The 23559-nt window shown below is 37.4% G+C and overlaps 1 protein-coding gene across 8 annotated transcripts in view; it reads right to left on the bottom strand.

Moving 5' to 3' along the window:
• Window positions 1-23559, bottom strand: part of SGCE (sarcoglycan epsilon) — a 71275-nt gene that overhangs the window by 37150 nt on the left and 10566 nt on the right. For 4 of the 8 annotated variants that reach the window (XM_010803990.4, XM_015468060.3, XM_010803989.4 and 1 more), the window contains exons 2-4: window positions 17199-17306; window positions 7622-7744; window positions 5841-5998 (exon numbers count right to left, since the gene is read on the bottom strand). In XM_010803990.4, coding sequence (XP_010802292.1) covers window positions 5841-5998; window positions 7622-7744; window positions 17199-17306 — 389 coding nt within the window. 8 annotated transcript variants of the gene reach the window in all.

Consider the following 23559-nt stretch of genomic DNA (forward strand, 5'->3'; position numbering starts at 1 on the left):
AAGTCTAACTTCATTCTTGCTGTAAGTGTTCACTATGTGAAATAACAGTCCCAGGAATTATTTATCTACTCTCTTCTTGATGGACTTCTGGGTCTCGGTTGGTTTGTGGGTCTCCAATGTTTTTCTATGCAAACATTGCTCAAGGAACATGACTGTGCATGCCTTTGGGTGCTGGACATTTGCAAATATTTCCTTTTTTTTGTATTTTGGTCACACCACATGGCTTGCAGGATCCTAGTTCCTCGATCAGTGATTAAACCCCAGGCCACAGCAGTAAAAGCACCGAGTCCTAACCACTGGAATGCCAGGGAATTCCCTGCAAGTATTTAAGTTCATATGTAGAAGTGGGATGGCTAGATCATAGGCTACCATGATATTCAGCTATGTAAAAGTGATTAGTCCAATTCCCACATCCACTGCCAAAGAACTTTACTGAGGGTGAAATTCTCACTGCAGTCTTAATCTGAATATTCCTCCTTATAGTGATTAAACTTCTTTACTTAAATGGCATTTATGTTTTCTCTTTGTAAAAATGTCTGTTCATGTCTTTTTCTTACTGAAATTGTAGGTGTCCTTTTTCATATTTTACATACTTATTAGTCAGTTATATATATTTCAAATATCATCTTCCAGTTTGTGGGTTGTCTTTTCTTTAAAGTTTTCTTTTGATGAATGGAAGTTCACAAGTTTACTATGGTAACTTGATCAAGTATTTCTCTTAAGTAAAAAAGATTTAGGTTTTATTTAAGATATCCTTTCCTACCCCCAAATTCAGAAAGATACTCCTCTACATTTCTTAAATTAATTGGAGACTAATCATTTTACAATATTGTGGTGGTTTTTGCCATACATTGACGTCAATCAGCCATGGGTATACATGTGTCCCCCCATCTTGAAAAGCCCTCCCACCTCATCCCTCTGGGTTGTCCCAGAGCACTGGCTTTGAGTGCCCTGCTTCATGCATCGAACTTGCACTGGCCATCTATTTCACATATGGTAATACACGTTTCAATGCTATTCTTTCAAATCATCCCACCCTCGCCTTCTCCCACATAGTCCAAGAGTCTATTCTTTACATCTGTGTCTCTTTTGCTGTCTTGCATATAGAGTCATCATTACCATCTTTCTAAATTCCATATATATGCATTAATACACTGTACTGGTGTTTCTCTTTCTGACTTACTTCACTCTGTATAATAGACTCCAGTTTCATCCATCTCATCAGAACTGACTCAAATGTGTTTTTAATGGCTGAGTAATATTCCATTGTGTATACACAGCTTCAAAAGCAGAGACATTACTTTGCCAACAAAGGTTCGTCTAGTCAAGGCTATGGTTTTTCCTGTGGTCATGTATGGATGTGAGAGTTGGACTGTGAAGAAGGCTGAGCACCAAAGAATTGATGCTTTTGAACTGTGGTGTTGGAGAAGACTCTTGAGAGTCCCTTAGACTGCAAGGAGATCCAACCAGTCCATTCTAAAGGAGATCAGCCCTGGGATTTCTTTGGAAGGAATGATGCTAAAGCTGAAACTCCAGTACTTTGGCCACCTCATGCGAAGAGTTGACTCACTGGAAAAGACTCTGATGCTGGGAGGGATTGGGGGCAGGAGGAGAAGGGGATGACAGGATGAGATGGCTGGATGGCATCACTGACTCGATGGACATGAGTCTGGGTGAACCCTGGGAGTTGGTGATGGACAGGGAGGCCTGGCATGTTGCGATTCATGGGCTCGCAAAGAATCGGACACAACTGAGCAACTGATCTGATACACAGCTTTCTTATCCGTTCGTCTGCCAATGGAAATCCAGGTGGCTTCCATGTCCTGGCTATTGTAAATGGTGCTGCAATGACATTTGGGAACATGTGTCTGTTTCAGTTCTGGTTTCCTCGGTGTGTATGCCCATGCCCTGCAGTGGGATTACTGGGTCATATGACAGCTCTATTTTCAGTTTTTTAAGGTATCTCCACACTGTTTTACATAGTGGCTGTATCACTTTGTACTCCTATCAACATTGTAAGGGGGTTCCCTTTTCTCCACACCCTCTCCAGAATTTACTATTTGTAGACTTTTTGATGGCAACCATTCTGACTGGTGTGAGATGGTACCTCATTGTGGTTTTGAGTGACGTTCAGCATCTCTTCATGTGTGTGTTTGCCATCTGTATGTCTTCTTTGGAGAAACATCTGTTTAGTTCTTTGGCCCACTTTTTGATTGGGTTGTTTATTTTTCTGGTATTGAGCTGCTTGTATATTGGAGAGTAATTCTTTGTCAGTTATTTCATTTGCTATTACTTTCTCCCATTCTAAAGGCTGCCTTTTATTCTTGCTTATAGTTTCTTTCATTGTGCAAAAGCTTGTATCATGTGTTTATTTTTGTCTTTATTTCCATTACTCTGGGAGGTGGGTCATAGAGGATCTTGCTGTCATTTATGTCAGAGAGTGTTCTGCCTATGTTTTCCTCTAAGAGTTTTATAGTTTCTGGTCTTACATTTAGATCTTTAATCCATTTTGAGTTTATTTTTGTGTATGGTGTTAGAAAGTATTCTAGTTTCATTCTTTTACAGGTGGTTGACCAATTTTCCCACTTGTTAAAGAGATTGTCTTTTCTCCATTGTATATTTTTGCCTCCTTTGTCAATGGTAAGGTGTCCATAGGTGCATGGATTTATCTCTGGGTGAATCAACCTTCCTGACTTCCGACTATATTATAAAGTTACAGTCATAAAGACAGTACAGTACTGGCACAAAGACAGAAATACAGATCAGTGGAACAAAACAGAAAGCCCAGAGATAAATCTACATTTTTATATAATAGCTTAAAAATGTGCTAAATCTTCAATATACCTAGACATGAATTCTGTATTTCTTGGGAAGTAAGAATCTAATTTTATGTTTGCCATGCGGCTGAGTTTCAGCCAATAGGCTTCCTTTTCCCTAATCTGTGATATGTGGTACCATTTCTTTAGATATATACTGTTGTTCTTTAAGTACATGGACCTATCTCTGGGCTCCCTATTTTACTCATTGGTTAATTTCTCTATTTGTGTATCAATACAAACTTATGATTGGTTACTACAGATTCACAATAAATGTTGATATCTGGAAAGGAAAGAAATTTTACTCCCTTTTTTTTTTCCTCTTTAAAAGGAAAGTCTTTAAAAGTCTTGATTTTTCTTGGCCATTAATTTATCAATTTTAGACCTAGACAATTTTAGTTGTCAAGTTTTGTGAAATAACCTATTGAGATTTTTTTATTTGAACTGCACTGAATCTATAGATCAATTAGGGAGAAATCAATGCTTTCATGATTTTGAGTCTTCTTATCCCTGAATGATAGAATAGCTTTTTATTTATTCAGGCACTATTTAAAATCAATAAAATTTTATAATTTTTCCCATATATACCTTTTGTTAGATTTATTCCAAGTACATTAGAATTTTATTGCTAAAAATGGTATCTTTTAAAAACTTGCATTTTTCTCAATACTTATTTAATAAATAAATATGATTAAGTTTTTTATATCAATCCTATAACTAACTGCCAGGCTTTCTTAAGATTTTAATAGCCTACAGACTCTTTATATCATTGACTATTCCATTTCTTCCTTTCAAACACTTATAAATTTCTTTATTTACTGCACTGGTTAGGACTTCTAAAATATTCTGTAATAGATGTGATAAAGGGAGCTATCCTTGTTTTGTTCCTGAATTTAAATGGAATTCTCCTAGTGTTTTCCCATTAAAAAAATGATGTTTGCTATTAGTTTCCATATATAACCTATTAGGTTAAGGAAGCTCACTTGCTTTCCTAGTGTGCTCAGAGTTTCTTTTCTCTTATCAAGAAGAAGTGTTGAATTTTAGTCAACGCTTTCTTTGAATCTATCCAGGTAACTGTGTTTTTCTTTTTGAATCTAGCAATGTGGTGACTTCCATTTATATACTTCTTTTATAACTTGACTACATATTTTAAGAATTATTTTGACAATAACTCCAAATAACTTTCCTATATCTACATATATTCTATATCAACACTGCCTTAAGAAAGCAGATTTATAGACAGACATCATCGAAAAGTCATGTTAATACAAACTTCAGTTCAGATGAAGAAACACCTTCTCTCAGTCAACATGGAAGTTCATATCCACAGTCCATGGCTGATTAAAACTTTGGAGAAAAACGCAAAGCATGTAGCCTCCTGAGAATTTGTAAAATTACTACAAATTTCTGGTGGTAGAAAACATGCCACCCATGACCTGTGCAAACCCCTGGCAATTCCACAAGCAGTTCCGATGCTGGTGCCCTGGTCACTACCAGTAAGTCTTTATAGAACTGGAGAGTTAAGTTCAAGAGGGAGGGGACATAGGTATACCTATGGCTCATTCACGCTGATATCTAGAGGAAACCAACACAATATTGTAAAGCAATTATCCTTCAATTAAAAATAATATGGGGAGCATGGGTATACCTGTGGCGGATTCATTTTGATGTTGGGCAAAACTAATACAATATTGTAAAGTTTAAAAATAAAATAAAATTAAAAAATAATAATAAAATTTTTTTTAATTCCAATTTAAGATCTTAGAGGCATTGAGGCCTAAAACTGTAGAACTCTCTTGCCATTAATTGCCAGTGTAATTCTGATTTTGTTAGGTATAGTAAAGTGAAACACTTTTAGCATTTATATCCATTCATTAAAAAAAATTAATTCCCATTAAAGGTTTGACGTCATCATTGTTTTTATTGTCTTAATATCTTTTTTTATTTTGGCCATGCCACATGGCATGTGGAATCTTAGTTCCCTGACCAAGGATCCAACCCATGTCCCCTGCAGAGAAAATGTGGAGCCTTAATGGCAACCTACTCCAGTGTTCTTGCCTGGAGACTCCCAGGGACAGAGGAGCCTGGTGGGCTGCCGTCTGTGGGATCACACAGAGTCGGACATGACTGAAGTGACTTAGCAGCAGCAGCAGCAACTACTGGATTTAACCACTGGACTGCCAGGGAAGTCCTTATTGTCTTAATTTCTAATATCTTCCAAGTATGATGTCAGGTACTGATAAAAAGCTGATTAATTATAGCACCACCATAACTCCCAAAGTCAAGGTCAAACATATCTGCATGGCTTACAGAGCCCTCCAAGATCTGCCCATATCAGCATCAACACCTCTGTTCCCATCATTTGGCCTCTGGAGTGCATGCTGTCCTCTAACTACCTCTAAAGTTCTCTAAGACCATGTGGTTTTGTTTATGCCTCAAGATTTTGATGTGCTGTATCTTCTTCCTAAAATACCCTTCCTTCTACTTAGTGAATTTCTATTTACCCTCTTACAACTCTGCATCAGACAGCACCTTCTTATTATAACAGTTATGTCAGTGTTGGCTAAGTCTGAATTTCCATTCCAGTGCTTCAACCCCAGAACTGTAAGACATGGCAGGGGATGGCTACTATTCATTTTTCTACCATGAACACCTATCATAATGCTCAGTACATGGTAGGGGCTCAAAAGACATCTGTTTAAATGCTTGTATTTGAATGAACATGAAATCTGAATTTAAAATCTGGAGGAAATAAGTAGATTCATCTTCTTAAATATAATTCATAGGAATCTATTTATTTTAAATGTCTTTTAATTTTTTTCACTAATTTAGACTGCCCTTTTTATATATAAAAGCTGAAACAGAAAACTCTGTAGATGAACAGAAAGAAATGGTATATTTCCAAATGTTATCTCATGTCTTTCCATGCATAAAATACTGAAAACCACTGCCATATAACTTTAATTGCATTTGAAACTCAAATTACAAATAAACAAGAATATAATTTTGCTCTAAGTAAATTACCTCAATGACCGTTGGTTTCCCCACATTTTCGGCTGTTGGAGACCCATAAAGGACTCCATCGCTATATGGTGTTCTTTGGATATATCGAAGCCATCCAGGACGGTCTGGGTAACCCATTAAATTTGTGTTAAATGTTATGGGATCATTACTAATCTCACCTAGGTAAGAAACACAGAAGTGAGATATAAAAGTTATTTTCACGTGCTGCTTTGATAGTTTCAACAAAAATATGTCTGTCTAAAAAGTTTTTTCTTAACATTTGTAGCAAATTAAATAAAACCCAAAGAAATCCATCTGAGAATTTACATTAGGACCTCACATAAAGAAGAAAATCATTTTAGTGGTTTAGTTTATCTAGAAATCTGACACAACGAAGAGCATATTCATGCAATTTTTTTCAAACCATCTTTTCCTTTAATTTTTTTTGGGGGGGCGTGGGGGTCACATAGCAGTGGAGAAGTTCTATCAATGAGACGACTAACTTTCAGGAAAATCAGGTTCCTATGCTCATTCTTTTGAGAAATCTTTCTTTCATTCAACTCTGGACACTATCAACTTAATCTTAAGGGATATCTCAAAATTATAAAAGTATCATGAAAACAAAAATAACGTAATTCCAAAACACTGGAGGATGAGTTGAAAAATCCAAATCTAAAAGAACTTCAATAACATGACATTTATTAATAATAAACGATAACAACAGCATCATTTTATTAGCATGTACCAAGCCTCATTGCTGTGTCTAGCCTCTACAGGCACTATTACTTCATCTGATTCCAAACATACCAATAAAAGTAGTACTATTACAGCCGTAATTTTACCGATGAAATATGTAATTTTCCATGTTAACTCCTCATAGTCAAATTAAGTGGGGAAACAAGAATTTAATCCTGGTTGACCCCAGAAACTATGCTCTTAACTATATGAAACTATATGTTTTCTTCTGCTGCTTAAAAGGTTTAGCTATACAGTTTTGCAAAAGTACAATGCCTCATGAGAAAACATTTTATAAATAATTGATGAAAAGATTGCCTTTTTTTCTTGAATACTGGTGAAAACATGCTTAACTAAATGAGTATTTTCAGATATACTACTCATCATATCATCTACAAAAATAATATTTATGCCATACTTTTCAGAAAACTCATTTTTGTTACTTAAGTAAGAGTCATAATAAGAATATATTTTCTCTTGCTATTCTTTCTATATCTTCATTAACTGGATGGCATTTATGACAATTGAACAGAACATAATTTAAACAAATAGATGATTAAATAAGGCTTTGTAATTGGTATTACTTTGAAGAAAAATTAATCCCCATTATATTATCATGAAGTTATATAAAATTATTTCATATTGTAAAAGTTTTTTTGAAAATTTTCTTTTACCATTATTTCATTCTCTTCTATGATATGTGTATAATTTTCCAAAAGTCAATGTCTGAGGTAAGACTCTAAGTCTTAATGTGGAAAACCATAATTTTATAGCTATAATTATTTCTATGAGAATATAGGTAGATGATTTGTCAGAAGTACAAAACTCAAGACTAGACAATCAGAAATATGCTTTCTTCAAAATTCAAAAATGAATTATTTTCTGTAATTAAATGTTGAATCTTACAATGGGAAATATCCTATAATAATCAATTTATCATATATACTGACCATGTCAAATAATGTCAGAAATATCTGATTAAACATTATCTGGATTATGCACACTGAATAAAAAGAAAAAAAATTTAATAAATTAACCTCTTTTTTTTTCCCCCACCAAGAACATACCAGGTTTGGGGTAAGGTGGAAATTCCCCCTTAAAATACTCTCTTTCCAAAACATGAACAAAGAGGACGCCTGCGGAGGGGTAGACATTCCGATCAGAGTGTACCTTGGAGAAAATAGTGTACACTGCAAACAAAAAGGCAAGAGAAGAGACAGAAAGACAAATAATGAGGTCTGCTTTTGCAGATTCACTTACACTGTCAAACCGGGTTTCACTATAGAGGCATTTCTGAGAAAAATGAAGCAACATGCAAGATAGTTAAAGTTTGTTTTAGGACAAAACATGGAACAACTCTCAACTTGGTGTGTTTACAGACTTTTCAAGCACTATGTCAGCAGATTTAGGCACAATTAATTTTTTAAATTGTTATTAAATAATAAAGACAACCACAACATCTCTTTGGTAATTTTTATGGAGATTATTACCAATGAAATACATCATGAGAAGTGGTCAACTATATCATTGCTACAGTATCTTTTCCATTTTACCTTTTTTCAAAGAAAAGTATAAAGAGCAAATTTTAAACGGTAAGAATCTCCACTGTATTAACTGTTTGCCAGACAAAGCATAAATACCATTGATAAATATAAGGTGACTTTCAGAAATACTTACAAAAAGGCATTGGGTACTCTTTGAGTATTAGTTCTCATACCTCTCCTAGAAATGATTTATTCCACTTTACCTGATCTTGACATTTAATAATTCATACATATAAGCTAGTCTATTATGCTATCTCCTAAATAAGCAATAACAATTACATAATAAAATTCAGGGCAAATCACTTCTTTAAGTGAAATGGGGCAGATTTTACGATTTACTGGTTCCTGAAGACACATGATGTGAGTACATTAAAATGACTAAATTGGTTTGATTAGTTTCAACTTATCATTTTTTTCCCTCTGATATCATCATCTCCACCAACACATTACTGCCATTACCCTTGTCACCTCTCCAATCTCTTTTGGTTTTCTATCTTCTTGTTTGGCTAGTGGCTGCAATTTTTAAACAGATAAACCCTACCAGGCAAGTTCTTTCTCTTAGTCACTGATGGATTTGTAAATGCAGTAATTAACCTTAAGAACCCAAGGCTGCTCACTCCAGGCTCACAACTAACTAAAAGCTCTGAAGGGTAAAATCACTGACAGTAATTTTTCAGCATAAAAATAGGAACTCACAAAAAACATTGCTGTATCTGTGAAAACTTGCCCCTGCAGTTCCATGGATGGCTGCCAAAAATGAGGAACCGAACTAAGACATTTGGCTGGTAGCTTCATGTATCCATAGCTTTACTACGGAAAACACAACTTCAAAAGCTAAAGTAACAGACGGAGGGAAGCAGCAAGTAGGTGTAACCGAGGTCCGTAGGGAGACTTGCTTCTGGAACTGTTTTGTACCAGCACTAGGAAGCATTCCCATGGTTTTAAGCACCAAGAGCAATGAACTCACCTGTGAACATGGTCTCATTCCAAAAAAAAGAAAAAAAGAATGAACAAATACATCGTAGAAATATAGTGGGGATGAGAACTGGAGATTTTTCACCAATCAAGATTCCAGTGTCCCCGGAGTGCTAGGTGCTATGGAGACTGTGAAGATGAAGGAAACCCAATCCCTGTCTTCTGTGAGTTCCCCTTCTGGTTGGGACAACGACACCCACCTAACTAGGTATGACTCACAGAGAGACAAACTGCTGTGGCAAGACCTGGAAAGATGGTGAGGAGCAATGGAAGCTGGAAAGATCTGGTAAAGGTTTATGGAAAAAGTAGAATTCAATATGGCTTTTTGGGTACCAGCAAGATTCTGAAACTCAGAGATGGACAATTTCGGTGGTGAAACATGCAAGATACAATCGTGGGAGACTGTGGGGCCCTTTTGAGAAAGGGAATTAAGCCACTGATGCTAGATCCTGGTAGGGAGAGGAAAACTGGGAAGAAGAACCAAATTACAAAGAGCTGTAAACTCCTGCTGAGAAGTTACTTCATGCTATACAGAAGGGTGTTTAAATTCTAGATCACAATCTCACATCCAAAGCACAGGAATGCTTTACATAATTTAAAGACTCTCTTCAGAGTTTATCCACTTCATTCTTTCTAGAGATTAAAAACATGTTAAGTCCAGCACTGGACTTTACCTGTGTTGTTTTTCTGGGCACCTCGGAGGTGTCTGGCATATGTGAATAATTGTATAAATGCCTACTGAATGGATTAATCCAATCTAATACATAGCAAAAGGTACAGGGAAACAGTTCTTATGTTTGTGTACTAAACATATATAATGCTTAACTTCAATTTCAGTTTCGTAACTTACATTAATTCCTATATGTGTGTAGCAGTTTATGGGTTACCATTCTTCATTTACATTATAAACTACTAACAGTCTCCCTTAGTTTCTGCTGCCATAAGGTAGCAAATGCTAGCTTCTAAATCAAAAAGAAAGGTTGTTCATATTAAATAATATTGAACTGATTCTTTTTCCTATATGGCTTGTGGCCGGGCCTGAAACGGAACCATAAAAGGAGCCTGTCACTGCTTATCATCTCACTTCAAGGACTAGTATAGAACATCTCACTTTCTGCTTTCACACACAAAAATTTTTTTCTATGATCTACTGAGCCAAACCACAATCTACCATGGCCCTCCTGGGTTTTAAGATGACATGCATATTTCTTTATTCATGTGTACTCAATTGCCTTTCTGCAATCTGCTGAACTGCATACTTGCTGGTCAGTTACCTTGGCGACTCTGCTCCGCTTTAAGCATAGTATGCCATTCACTTGGAGGAAAACATGATACAGACGTACAGCACATTCATCGCCTTAGAAATGGAAAATGACTAAGCCACTATGTTTTGTTTGTGAAAATAATACTTCCTTTCTGTAGCATCAGTTTAAATGATAGGCACCCACACAACATTTTAGAGAAGTGCCCTTTACCTTACCTTTCCCATTTGTTACTTGCAAAACAAACAGCTCTTCAATAGAGGCTATTGGGGCAGTATTTACACCTAGCTTCCTTTCAAAAACAACAAATGACACAGAGAATTCAAAGTGATGAGCTCCTATTCTAAACATGGGCTATACAAACAATACTGAGCAAGTCTGCATTAACACCAACCAAGGCTGTTCCTTAACAGTGAACACATGTTGCACTCACAGATGTTTAGGTAGTCCTCACAAACAGTAAGTTTGGAGCATACTGTTTTCTCTCAAAGGAAGTTTTGAAAATCAAATTTAAACACTTGAAGAATCTCTGAAAGACATGTCTCTGAAATACGCTGAACAGTCTCTGAAATACACAAGCATACTGTGTCGTGCTAATCAAGCTGAGGTCACAGGGTCTGGCCGCTCTGTGTATCGCATGGCTCTGCAATCGTCTATGGCTGCAAATCCATCACCTCTGCAAGCACATGCCAATGGATACAAATGAAACAGGAAACCAGTCTGTTGCTAAATCCATACAAATCCATCACCATTAATGGTCAAAACAATTAAACCAAAAGTCCAACTCACAGGGGGTCAAAAACATCATCTTCAAACCACAAGTGTAGCTAGATGTGCAAAGATTAAAAATTGAAAACAGGCAGTCATAAGTAACAGAATTTTTTACAGGAAAAACTACATAGCTGAGTTAAGAAGAGCAAAAGAATATGTGGGCACAAGTGGTTGGGGTAATATTTCACCATCTTGATGCAAATCCAAAATCCCTTGTTAACATGCCAGCAAAATCTTTCCATAAAACTATATTCTCTGTATGCTTTCGTCATAAGGCATAGAAACTACAGACCATTTTCAACAATGTATATTATGTGAACACAGAGAGCCAAGAACCAAATAACAGACAGTGATGGCAGTAGCAATCAAGTGGGACCTCATGCTAGCTAAATAGCATCCTGTCTTTCTTTATTAATAGTCCATTTGAAATTTTCTCCCCATGGGAGCAACACTGAGATGAAAATAGGAGGGTGCACATTTGTGTGCTTATTTACAATTACTTAAAAACAAACGCAAATCTGCATGAGTTAACCAAACATCAAATCTGAAAGGACTGTGGTGATACACTGCCAGCAAATCGAGAGCAGGACACTTCACAATTATCAAAATGATTTTTCAACGGCATATACATGTGCACAGACATATATAAAGTCCACTCGCCACAAAAACGTCCAGAGAACACTTACAAGCCTTTGTCTGCATCAAGGAGGAGGAGATGACTATAAAGATAAACTGCCTGCTGAGTGTGGGACCAAGTCTCAGCTAGACTGAAATCTTAAAGCCTCCTTTCCTCTGAAATCTTTAAGAAGTCATAAAGGATTGTCAGTATTCACATAGAGGTGACCTTTATTAGGCAGCTATTATGTTGATCTCTCTCTCATAGAATGCTTATCAACAAATTAAACACTTTCAAAGGTCCACTTACATTATCATCTTCTAATTTTTTTTGCGGTTTAAGAGAATACGGTAAAATCTCAGTTTACCAGGAACCCCAAGGAAGGAAACATTTTAGAGAGCTGAGTTTTCTCAAGTACTCGGCGGTCGATCCTTTTTCATTATGGGTATAAGATCATCATTTAGCACATCAATTATTGCACTCCGCTCTAGTATACAATGACGCCCTTACAGGCGTTTGGTTGCCTTGCCATTTACCGATCATGCTAGTGCTTAGCAGGTAGCCGTCTGCTAATGCGTTTTGAGGTTGTGCGTTTTATAGATTTTCTGTTTTCTCATCTGTAGACAAGCTGTCAGCTGTCATTTCTCATTGCTGTCAGTAATGTTTCCTCTAACTGCTTCTCTGGGCCTTCTAATTTGCAGCTATTAATCCGCTGCAGGCTTAGAAACCAGACTACCAAATGAGGTGGGATTGCGTGTTAAAGTAAGAACAAATTTGTACTGTCGTATCACTCACAAGGCTCTGCTAGAGCTGAAAAAAAGAAGCCTGCATCTGCCACGTCTCTTTTGGCAACCCAGAGACCCTTTTGTGGCATATTTCCCGATTCTTCGTTGACACAGTATATTCTGAAAAGATGATCTTACTATAATTGGGAGCCAGCCATGATTTGAGGAGATGGCAGCATAAACTCTACATATTAAATGTATTCAGAGAAAAAAAAAAGTGTACCATAGAAAGCCTTTATTTAATCCATATGTAACATAAACAAACTGTCAAATCAAAATGAATGGATTTAATGTGCTCTATAAAAATACTTTCTTACATATTTGCTGGGTGGGAAATACACTGCACAATTTAAACAAAGAGAACTATTGATTAAGTGATCTATTACCCTTAGCAATAGTTAAATCAGTCTAAGACTACAACACACTAAAATAAGTAATTTATTAATAAGAAATTGAAGCCTGTTTACAAGAGCATTTCAATTTTGTTAATATGCCTCTCTTGGAAGCTACTCACTGGGAAGCATGACAAGGGTGCCTTATCCGAGTGCAAATTAGTTAAATAAGACTGAACGTTTTTCAGATGTTCACAGTACTGCTTTAATAGTAAGTATTATTTGAAAAAAATTTTGGATAAAAATGATGAAGACGACTTTTAAATATGTTTAAGATACAAAGATAATACTGAATAGCCACTTACCTGGTACAGCTTCTCAAATAAACTTTTGCCGAAGCAACTAAATTTCCCAATTCCTCAAAATCCTATTTATAGAAGAAACACTTCTCTGCTAAAGTGAAGAATTGTATTATTATTAAAAAAGAAAGTTACACAAAAAATACAATCGCTGAAAACCTATTTTACTGTATGAGCTTCGCTGATAATTGAGAAGTATAAGTGCTGACAGAAAAAATAACCTTTGCCTTCTCTTTACCCACTCCAGTGTTCTTGCCTGGGGAATCCCAGGGACGGGGGAGCCTGGTGGGCTGCCGTCTATGGGGTCGCACAGAGCCGGACATAACTGAAGTGACTTAGCAGCAGCCGCAGCCTTCTCTTTTATAGCTTTAATATCTAAAAGCTCTTTATGAGGCTCAGAGCCCTGTATACACAGCCCTCCAAGAAGCTTCTACCGATTAATCAGAATTGATTGTAAGAGATGAATTCCATTTTGCTATCTCTGCATCAAGAGAACTCATTTTAGGGTTTTCAGAGACAGATACATCTACGGTTTTCTCCCTAATTTATTTTTCAATGTGTTATCTCTATAGTCTAATTGAAATTTAATTATTAAAGCAGATAATGTCTATAGAAAAATATTTTGAAAGGCATCAATATCCAGCTGGTATACAACCTGTTTTGCCTTTTTTTTTTTTTTCCTCTTTAAAAGTTACTGTGTGTTTTATCAGTCCAGCCTTATAAATCTTGGCTTAGAATCAAAAGCTTTTCTCAGCAGTCTGCCCTTCACCCCTTGAGTTTACTCAACATCAAAGTCCTGAAGACCATTCATTCAACAGTGGTCAGCTATTGTTTTTATTTCAGTCCCAGATAGTCCACACTTGGGCGATAGAATTCATCACCGGGAAGGCATTAAATTGCCTTTTCAAACGTCATTCCTCTAAGAGAAAGGACCACTTTTCTTTACATGAGGTAGAAAAGAAACCACTACCTGGATCTTTTTTCTACAAAAAAGTGGAGAAGTTTCTTCCTGAGATTTTTCCTCCCCAACCAAAGCCACTTACTAAAACCATTTTTCGACATGGAGTTAAATATCTTGATTTTTCCATGGAAAGATCACATGTGTTTGTTCTGTTGTTGTTATTTTTTTCATAAATGTCAGTTGGAAAGTGGTTGCAAACCATTTTTTTTTTTGCAAACCATTTTTAATTGATAATCAATAAACTTGGTCACATAGAACACTGCAATTGAAAAGGGCTTTATATATCATCCGTCGGGATGTGCCAAACACCATTCTCTACTAAGGGACAGGTCATTGCACCACTTCCTATTTGGATATGGCCTCAGCATTCTACTCAACCCAGGATTCCTGCTAGTTAATACCAGAGTTACCATCCATAAAAACAAGTTCAGTCCTCCAATTTTAGAGTCAACAACATTGAACCGAGAGAGACTGAGGGACAGGTTCAAGTCTACAGGACTAGAAAGAGGAAAAGCCCGAATTTGAACTGGGAGTAGTTATGCATTTTGTTGATTTTGATAACATAAGGTAATACACTTGGTGGCTGTCCATTATTATACCCCACTACAGTCAACTCAGTGCTTGCTGCATATAGATATTTTAATAATGCAGAACTATAATAATAGGATTTAAATTAGAGGAGGAGACCAGGAAGGGAGAAAAAGCTAAAGAGTGAGTTCAAGACAAACTGGGGAAATAAGAGAACACAGAAAACTGAACTGGTTGCCTCGGCAGATTCAAGATGTATTGACCATTTCTATTTTGAGAACTATAGTTCTGGCTCAGGTTCCAAGGAGAAAATCATTGTGAGGGCCAGTGGGAGCATGAAGCTTGAAGCAGGAAGAGATAAGGATCTCTTGGCAATTCTGAAAAATGTGACAGTAAAAGCCTTGGGATAGTATATTTCACTAAGAATACCACCATAGCGGAGGATTCAACTGAGCTTAACAGCTGGTGAGAGAGTATCTATAGAAAATCAAATAGGAATGGAGTGACATGCTGAAAAGAGGACAGAAAGTCTAGAGATCAAAGTTAAAAAGAAGAAACCAAAGAAAAGGGAAAAGAAGGCTGCAGGTAAGTGCAAAATAGTGTGAAGTCCAGAGGAAGGGTTTTGGTAATTTCATGTGAAGCAGCAGTAATCAGGGCAGATCCCAAATCCTTGGGAGATGACAGAATAGAAATACTATGCCAAATCTGGGGCCATAACTAGAAAGATTAGATAACAGGAAGAGTGGATGTGCGGAAGAAGCTGAAGGTCCTCAGCTTGATTAAGGAACAACCAGATAAGGTGATGCTAGTCACTCTCACTTTTCACTTTCATGCATTGGAGAAGGAAATGGCAACCCACTCCAGTGTTCTTGCCTGGAGAACCCCAGGGATGGGGGAGCCTGGCGGGCTGCCGTCTATAGGGTCACACAGAGTTGGACACGACTGAAGCAACTTAGCAGCAGTGGTAAAGAACCTGCCTACCAATGCAGGAGATGTAAGAGATGTGGGTTCGATCCCTGGGTCAGGAAGATCCCCTGGAGGACGGCATGCCAATCCACTCTAGTATTCTTGCCTGGAGAATCCCAAGGACAGAGGAGCCTGGCGGGCTGCAGTCCATAGGGTTGCAAAGAGTTGGACACGACCGAAGCGACTTAGCCCACATGCACGCAGATCAAGTATTCAGAAATGAATACCTTGAAGGAAAAAGAGAAAATTCCTTGAGAGTATCTAAGGAGGGTGTGGGGAAATGGCTATGGGACAAATCGCTTAGATCCTAGAACAAGTGCATCTACTGCTTTTTAAAACAAATTTTTGCAAACTCTCCATGAGAAGTTACTGTCACAAAACTCTGTTTTCTTTTAGATATTAGAGATGAAAATTCCTTAAACATGCAAAGGTGTTTATGGGTTTGTTTCAAAAACAAAAGAGCAGAAGAGATCCTGGGAGCCTCGGTCCTACTGTGAAACCGATCTGGGAGTAGAAGACTTCAGCTGAGGAATAATTTGATGCTATCTAGAAAAAAGTTAGTGACCCCAACTCAGAAATGTAAGAAGAAAATGAGGTAAGCCAGGAATCACTCCTATAAATACCAAGAAAGTCTTATATGGCAGTAAGTCCATTTTATCACAAAAAATTCCTGTTCTTTTCAAAGTATTTTTAAATTGCTATTTTTTAATAGATAATTTGATTACCCCAAAGTTATAGAAACCAACCTACTGTTCTGCTACATAGCACATGGGGTAGAAATTTGGGGGTGGAGGTGAGGGGATGGGAGGAATGTGGTTAAGAGGGATTGTAAAGACAAATAATCCAGAAATATTAAGTGAAAGCTCATGATGATAATTGATATTTTTAAAACAACTAATCTTTCCGTTGTTAAGTAAGTCTTTTTCTTCCTGATGAAATGCATTATTTCAAAGGTCCTGACATATTGCTAATGGACACATTAAAGATAGGGAAGAAAAATTTAGAAGGACAGTCAATCATTCCAGGGTCAGGACATCTTTTCAACAGAAAACAAATGCCATCTAATTATTTAATAGCAAAACATACTAATTTGGTTTTGCAACAAAAATCATTCAAAAAATCATTGATAATTAGCCAAAATATTTTATGACTTTTGCCATTTTTCTAAGGTTATGCAAATACTGTTTTTAAGAGATTAATATTAAACATACTTCTTAATGTTTTTCAATGTTACAAATAGTTATAATAACTGCATTGCAATAAATTGTATAAGTGGCAAGCTAGTGACTGGATAGGTTAAAAACAAAGTATTATTTTTAGTTTTTAAAAAAGGCAAAACTACAGCAAAGTAAAAATATAAACCTGGAGAATAATGGATTAAGAACACAGACGATTATAAGGTTTAGAAGATTAGGAAAATAGATTTTTTTTTCAGATTGACTTATCAAAAAAAAAATCCACACATGACTAAAAAAGCAAAAGGACTATCGGAAGCGGACATTTACCAGCTCCCCAAAAGGGATTCAGATTATAACCTAAACTCACCATCTTTCTTCCCAGCAGTCATTTTTCTGCTGATAATAAAATTGTTGGCCTGTTTGGTCTTCCATTTAACTGTTCCATTTATGCCATCAGCACAGCTTAATAAAAAAGCTTTTCAGAATGAAACAAATGCACAAAAAAAGAAATTAATGTCAAAATAAAATGACTATCACAGATTACCTATTACTTATTAACTGGGATCAGATTCCTTCCAGCCCAGCAAGCTACTGAATTCCATTCAATAAATATTTGTTGCATGTCAGTATAGGGAATATGTGGGGATACAAGGTAAAGATGCAGTTCCTGCCCTCCAAGGAGCTTACAGTCTATAGGGACTGATGCTTCATGTACAGAAATACATATGTCATATATAGAAATATATATATATATTATATAACCCCTTCCCAAGTGGTACAGTGGTGGAGAATCCACCTGCAATGCAGGAGGCGTGAGAGACGCAGTTTCAGTACTTGCGGTAGGATGATCCCTTGGGAGTAGGAAATGATAACCCACTCCAGTATTCTTGCCTGGAAAATTCCACAGAGAAGTCTGACAGGCTACAGTTCATGGGGCCACCAAGAGTCGGACATGACTGGGTGAGCACACAATATATATGCATGCACAGAAATATATCGTATACTGTAAATGTATAGCAATTACACATATACACACAGTGGTAGAAACCGTAACTGCTACTGGAGGGAAAACAATTTTCCCTGGTGAGGAACATTACGATAACTTTAACATGTCTTTTAAATCTATAGTTGAGTTTTGGTAACATTACACCAGCAGCAATGAACAGAGAATCGGAGCAGGGGACACTAAACAGGGGCTGTCTCTGGAATGTAAAGGAGCAATCAGCATAAATCAAGGGTTGAAGAAAAGAAGAGTAAAGGTGGGGCCAGTTATAAGACATCATGGGAGATAATACTGATAATCCTTTTCAAATTGCTAGACGTGGGTTAAAAAAAGAATCAATGATGGCTTTGAATGTTTGACCCAGAAAGCCACAGAACAGTACTATATTGACTGAGTGAGTGCAGGTCTCTTCATTTCCAACACTTTTGCGACTCCATGGACTGTACCCTGCCAGGCTCCTGTGTCCATGGAATTCTCCAGGCAAGAATACTAGAGTGGGTTGCCGTTCCCTTCTCCAGGGGATCTTCCCAACCCAGGGTCTCCTGCATCGGAGGCAGATTCTTTACTATCTGAGCCACCAGGGAAGCCCCAAAAGGAGTTCATTTCTGGAGAAAGATGGTAACTTTAATTTGGGATATGTCAAATTTGGGGTACCAATTGGATATCTAGGTGAAACCAGCTAAGAGGAAGATGGAAATAGAGCTCTGGTTCATAAGAGAACCTAATGCAGGCTTCAGATACAGATTTGAAGTTCATCACCAGAGAAATGATTGCTGAAGCCAAAGCCCCAGTGTAATTCCTTAAAGAGATCATGCCCTTAGGTAACCTGTGTTAGACTGTCAGGTACAAAATGATCTGGAGAAGATATACATTAACGTTCTTGGCTTACTTGCCTATCCTATTCCCAGTTATCCAAACTGCCAGTCTTACTGCTTACTCTCCCATCCCTCATCCTTATCTTCCAGACTTGATATTTGGGTACCATTTCCCTAACTACAACATTGGGTCACCATCTCATTCTTTTTTCCTCTAGCCATCTCAGATATGTTCCCTCTGGGTTTAGCTCAGTCCCCAAATCCCCCTGGGTGCACCCCGTACCTCTGTCCAAGCTTCTGGAGCTGAAATACACAGCAAGAAGGGATCCACAAAAAGTGAAAGGGACAAAAAAGGCAGAGGAACATGTTAATAAATACATTCACGTAGCCAAAACCCACGATGATTCAGCAAAGACGGAAGAGACAAAGCAGTCAGAGAGGCTGGACAACTGAGCTTGAAGTGTCATATTTATGTTAACGGAAGAGATGCCAAAAAGGAGTGTGATCAACAACCTCACTTACTGTGAAAAGGTCAAAAAGGATGAGAGCGTAGAAAAGATGACTGCTAGATGTGAAAAGGGAGAAGTCAGCGGTGACTCCTTAAAGGGGAGCTCCAATAAAGTGATAAGAGTAGAAACCAGAAGCAAAAGACCAAGATGTAGATGCAACAGATGTAGTAAATCTTTTAGGAATACTTGCCAGAATAGGGAAGCAAAGAAATAAAATGATATGGCAGACTGAAGAGCAGCAAGGTAGAGAGAAAGGCTGGTCCTTTTAGTGTGGGGAGACAGACTGTGTTTATAAGCTGAGGAAAAGACACAGGAAGAGAGAGACAGAGACTAGGTGTAAGGAAAAGGAGCATAAATGACAAGACACAATCCCAGAAAAATTAGAACGGGTGCGACCAAGCATATATAAGCAAAGAAAATACTTTATGAACCAGAGAGTAAGGACAAGTGAAGACAGAGATATTTGTTGGGGGTACAGAACACCTAATGGTGAAAGGGCTCCTCACTTTAGCGAATCAGAGATGAAAAGTTTATTTTCTTTTCAACTGAATTTTAAACTTTAAATTAAAATTCTGAACTTTAAATTACAAAACATACCAAGTCCCCTTCCAAAATGAAAAGAGAATACAATTCAAAACCCAAGTTATTAAAAATAAACAACTGAACAAAACCCCAGGTGATCATTTCAGTGATACCTGGGAGTGGAAAGCAAAGGCCTTAGCATCCCACGTGAGTAAATGACTTGGTTGGTATTGAATTTTTAAATCATGCAAACGTAAGTATACTAATTTTCTATCTTCTAAAAGCTCAATCTCATGGCTGATTCGCCTAATAAATGGTTTTGTCACCTAAGAACTGAAGTTATATCCTTTTAAATCTAGATGAAGAATACCGTAGTCGTTTCCCAAGGAATTTAACATGAAATAGGGTCAGAAGTGTTCATGGTCTCTTGTGGCAAAATACCCCACCCCCCAATTTTTCCTAATTGCTGGGTTCCAAAGGCAACCTGCCGGTTACATAAGAATCATCTGGGCAGCTCTCTAAAAATACATATTCTCACACACCCTATCAAATGTATAACAAAGAATTTTAAAACACATATTCACGATTCCACCATGGAGAGTCCAGCTGAGGTGGGTTACACAATTTCATCAGGTGATTCTCACACACAAATACGAACTCTAGAAGACCAACAGAAGCCTCACAGAACCCAAGAGTATATAAGATATTCAACCAAGTACGTCAAAGGTGCCAGATGTAGGGGTAACCTTATCACTGAAACCTTCACTCTCTCTTAACTCCAGCTGGCCCATGCTGTTGCTGCTAAGTCGCTTCAGTCGTGTAGCCAATTTGAAAGAACACGAAAGTCACTGCTGGGCAGTGAGAAATCTCAACCTAGACAGACACGAAGCAGGTAGCCAAATTCTCCTCCATAACTCTTCGAAGAACAAAGTATCTATGTGGACCTGAAAAACACCACCTACATTTAAATCTATCGCATCATTTAGTCCCAAGCTAGGTGCTTTCATGTAGATTGTCTAGTTCAATCCTTACAAAACCAAGAGAAGGTATTAGCATGTCTGAAGGTTACAGACACTTGATCCTATAGCTGCTGCTAAGTCGCTTCAGTCGTGTCCAACTCTGTGCGACCCCATAGACGGCAGCCCACCAGGCTCCCCCGGCCCTGGGATTCTCCAGGCAAGAACACTGGAGTGGGTTGCCATGTCCTTCTCCAACGCATGAAAGTGAAAGCAGAATGGAGTAAATCCTGCAAGCAAGCAGGCACTGTCAGAGTTCCAGACTTCTTTATCAATTGGGAAGTTACCATAAAAAAAGTATGGGGTGTGTGTCCACACAGTACCCCTTTTGTTCCTTTCTTTATTCTAGTCCAGTGGTTCTCAGACCATGCTGTGCCTAAGAGTAATTGTTCAGTTATATACACAAAACTACACATATGTACTTTATAGTAGCTTAAAGGATTGACTTGGGTAACTTAAGTTTATGGAATTTTTTTGGTCTTACACTCTGGCTTTCAGAACCTCACTAAACTCGTAAGATTTAATGCCACTGTACACCCTTGCTGGGTGAACCCACACACCATGGCTCATACTTTCCAGGTCCTGTGTAAGTGCAGTCTACTTGACTTTTACAGACAAATTTCAAAATTCAAATCTGATTGGTGCTTCAATTGTTAAAAATTAGAGGCAGGGTAAAATATTTTAAAAGGCTTCCCAGGTGGCTCAGTGGTAAAGAACCCTCCAGCCAATTCTAGAGATGCAGGATTCACCGGTTCAACCCCTGGGTAGGGAAGATCCCTTGGAGGAGGAAATGGCAACCCATTTCAGTATTCTTGCCTGGAGAAACCTATGGACAGGAGAGCCTGGCAGGCTATGGTCCATGGGGTTGCAAGGAGTCGGACATGATTAAGCAACTGAGCACAGCACAAAACAGTTCAAACACATCTTAAAAATAAAGCTCTATTTTAAGGCTGGCATTGCTTTGAGCATGTTCATTTTTTTAAAGTTTATATTGATCCATCTAAAGTCCTACTTTGACCACATAAGACCACAGTCCAATAAATCTCAATAAAAAGACAACTTCTTACGCCTCTGCTTACCAGACAGCATCAATAAAGGCAAGACACAACACCATGGATAACATGTCTGCTTAAAGATTCGAGTCCCACACCTTGAGGGAGAAATCTCAGTAATACTGAAATATCTATTTTTTGTTACGCATTCAAGATCATGGATCAACCCAACTAACTCCTTGTGTAGAAAATTATTATAATCTCTATAATGGTGACTACGGTCTTCTTCCTTAGATCTTGAATTTCCCCTTTAGTTCATTTATGCTTAATAAAAAAAGACTTTTTGAAATTTATTCTTTATTGACTAAAAGATTATTTAAATTAAAAAAAAATTATTACAATCTGTACATTAAGAAATGGAGAATATTTACTGGTGGAAAAAAGCTAGTATTTTAATAACTTTGATTTTCATTGAAAAAGATCACCCCATTTTTTTCTATGAGAACAAATTTCCTTTGTTAGGATGGGAAAAAATGGCTCAAATTTTTTAAATATTTATTCTATACATTACATTTCAAGATTAAATCTAGTGTTTAAAAAGAAAAATGTCAGCCTGTATAGACTGGTTCTTGGACTTTTTCCAAAGATAATGGACCATCCTCAGAAATCCTGAAAGGAACTCCACTGTGCTCATTGGGTTCATGAGCTACAGTTGTACCTGGATGTGAGTTTCGCTCTAATTCATAAATACAAAAGCAAAGAATAAAATGAATCTTGTGTTTACAAAACCCAAACTAAGACAGTCACACAATTAGCTAACATAGCATGATATACAATTTAACCAATTCTTCAATGCTCCCTCTCAAAAATCCTCAAAGCCTGAATGAATCCAATGGTGGCTGGCAGGACCTTAAATTCCCTAGAAACCATCCAATACTTAAAGTTTGTCTTAAGGTTCCATGATTCATCTGGAGTCTCGTAGCAGCGTGACTACATCTCATCTGGCCGGGGGCAAACACTCTCTGAAGAAACATTACTCTTTCCCAAACCTGAATAATTTGCTGACTTAGGGAGGTGGGGTTTGCTATTTAATAAAAGCCATTGAAGAGTTGTGAATAGTGACTGATTGCTGATGATCTAATCAAAATGTCAAGGGATAGAAATAATAAATAGTAACTTAGTCCGACATCACTGTTCAAGTAAATAGCAGGATACGCCAAATGAAATGTAATCTCGTTAATATACTTACCTTAGAACCGAACTGTCATGTCTTTCTCTGCCCACTGTTTCATCAGACTCTTTTCCTATTTCACTCAAAGGGGACACAGACGAGAACACAAAGGGGAGCACAGATGGGATACACAGCTCATGCCCCCCTCATCTCTTCCCCTCTCTCACCATCCCCCATATCATTATGTCTCTCCTTTGCCTTCTGTTTTCCCTTCCTTTTTTCATGCAACTGTCCTTAATATTTTGTAAACTGTCTCTTACACTGAAATCTTGTTTTTATATTTTCCTCTCTTAAAAACGTTAGCTGACATTATCACTGGCTACCAAGTTTTATGTGCTAAGTGCAAGGTACTAAAGGTTTTCTAGATAACTATTTCAATCCCTACATCATCAGCTATGTAAAATAGGTATTATTAGTTCCATTTTAAAATAAGAATAAGAACTCCTAGGAAATTATATGACTTAATCCCAGATCATATGTCTAGTAAGAGGCCGAGTTGGATTTTGAACCCCTTTCTTGGCTGACTGCAAAGACTCCATCATCTACTCATCAATACTATCCCCAAATGGTTAAATGAGGATGCAATTTGTGAACTACGTATTTTATGTAATTTGAGATAATATTATTATTACCAGTAGGT

The sequence above is a fragment of the Bos taurus genome, chromosome 4, assembly GCF_002263795.3.
Source record: "Bos taurus isolate L1 Dominette 01449 registration number 42190680 breed Hereford chromosome 4, ARS-UCD2.0, whole genome shotgun sequence".
NCBI lineage: Eukaryota > Metazoa > Chordata > Mammalia > Artiodactyla > Bovidae > Bos > Bos taurus.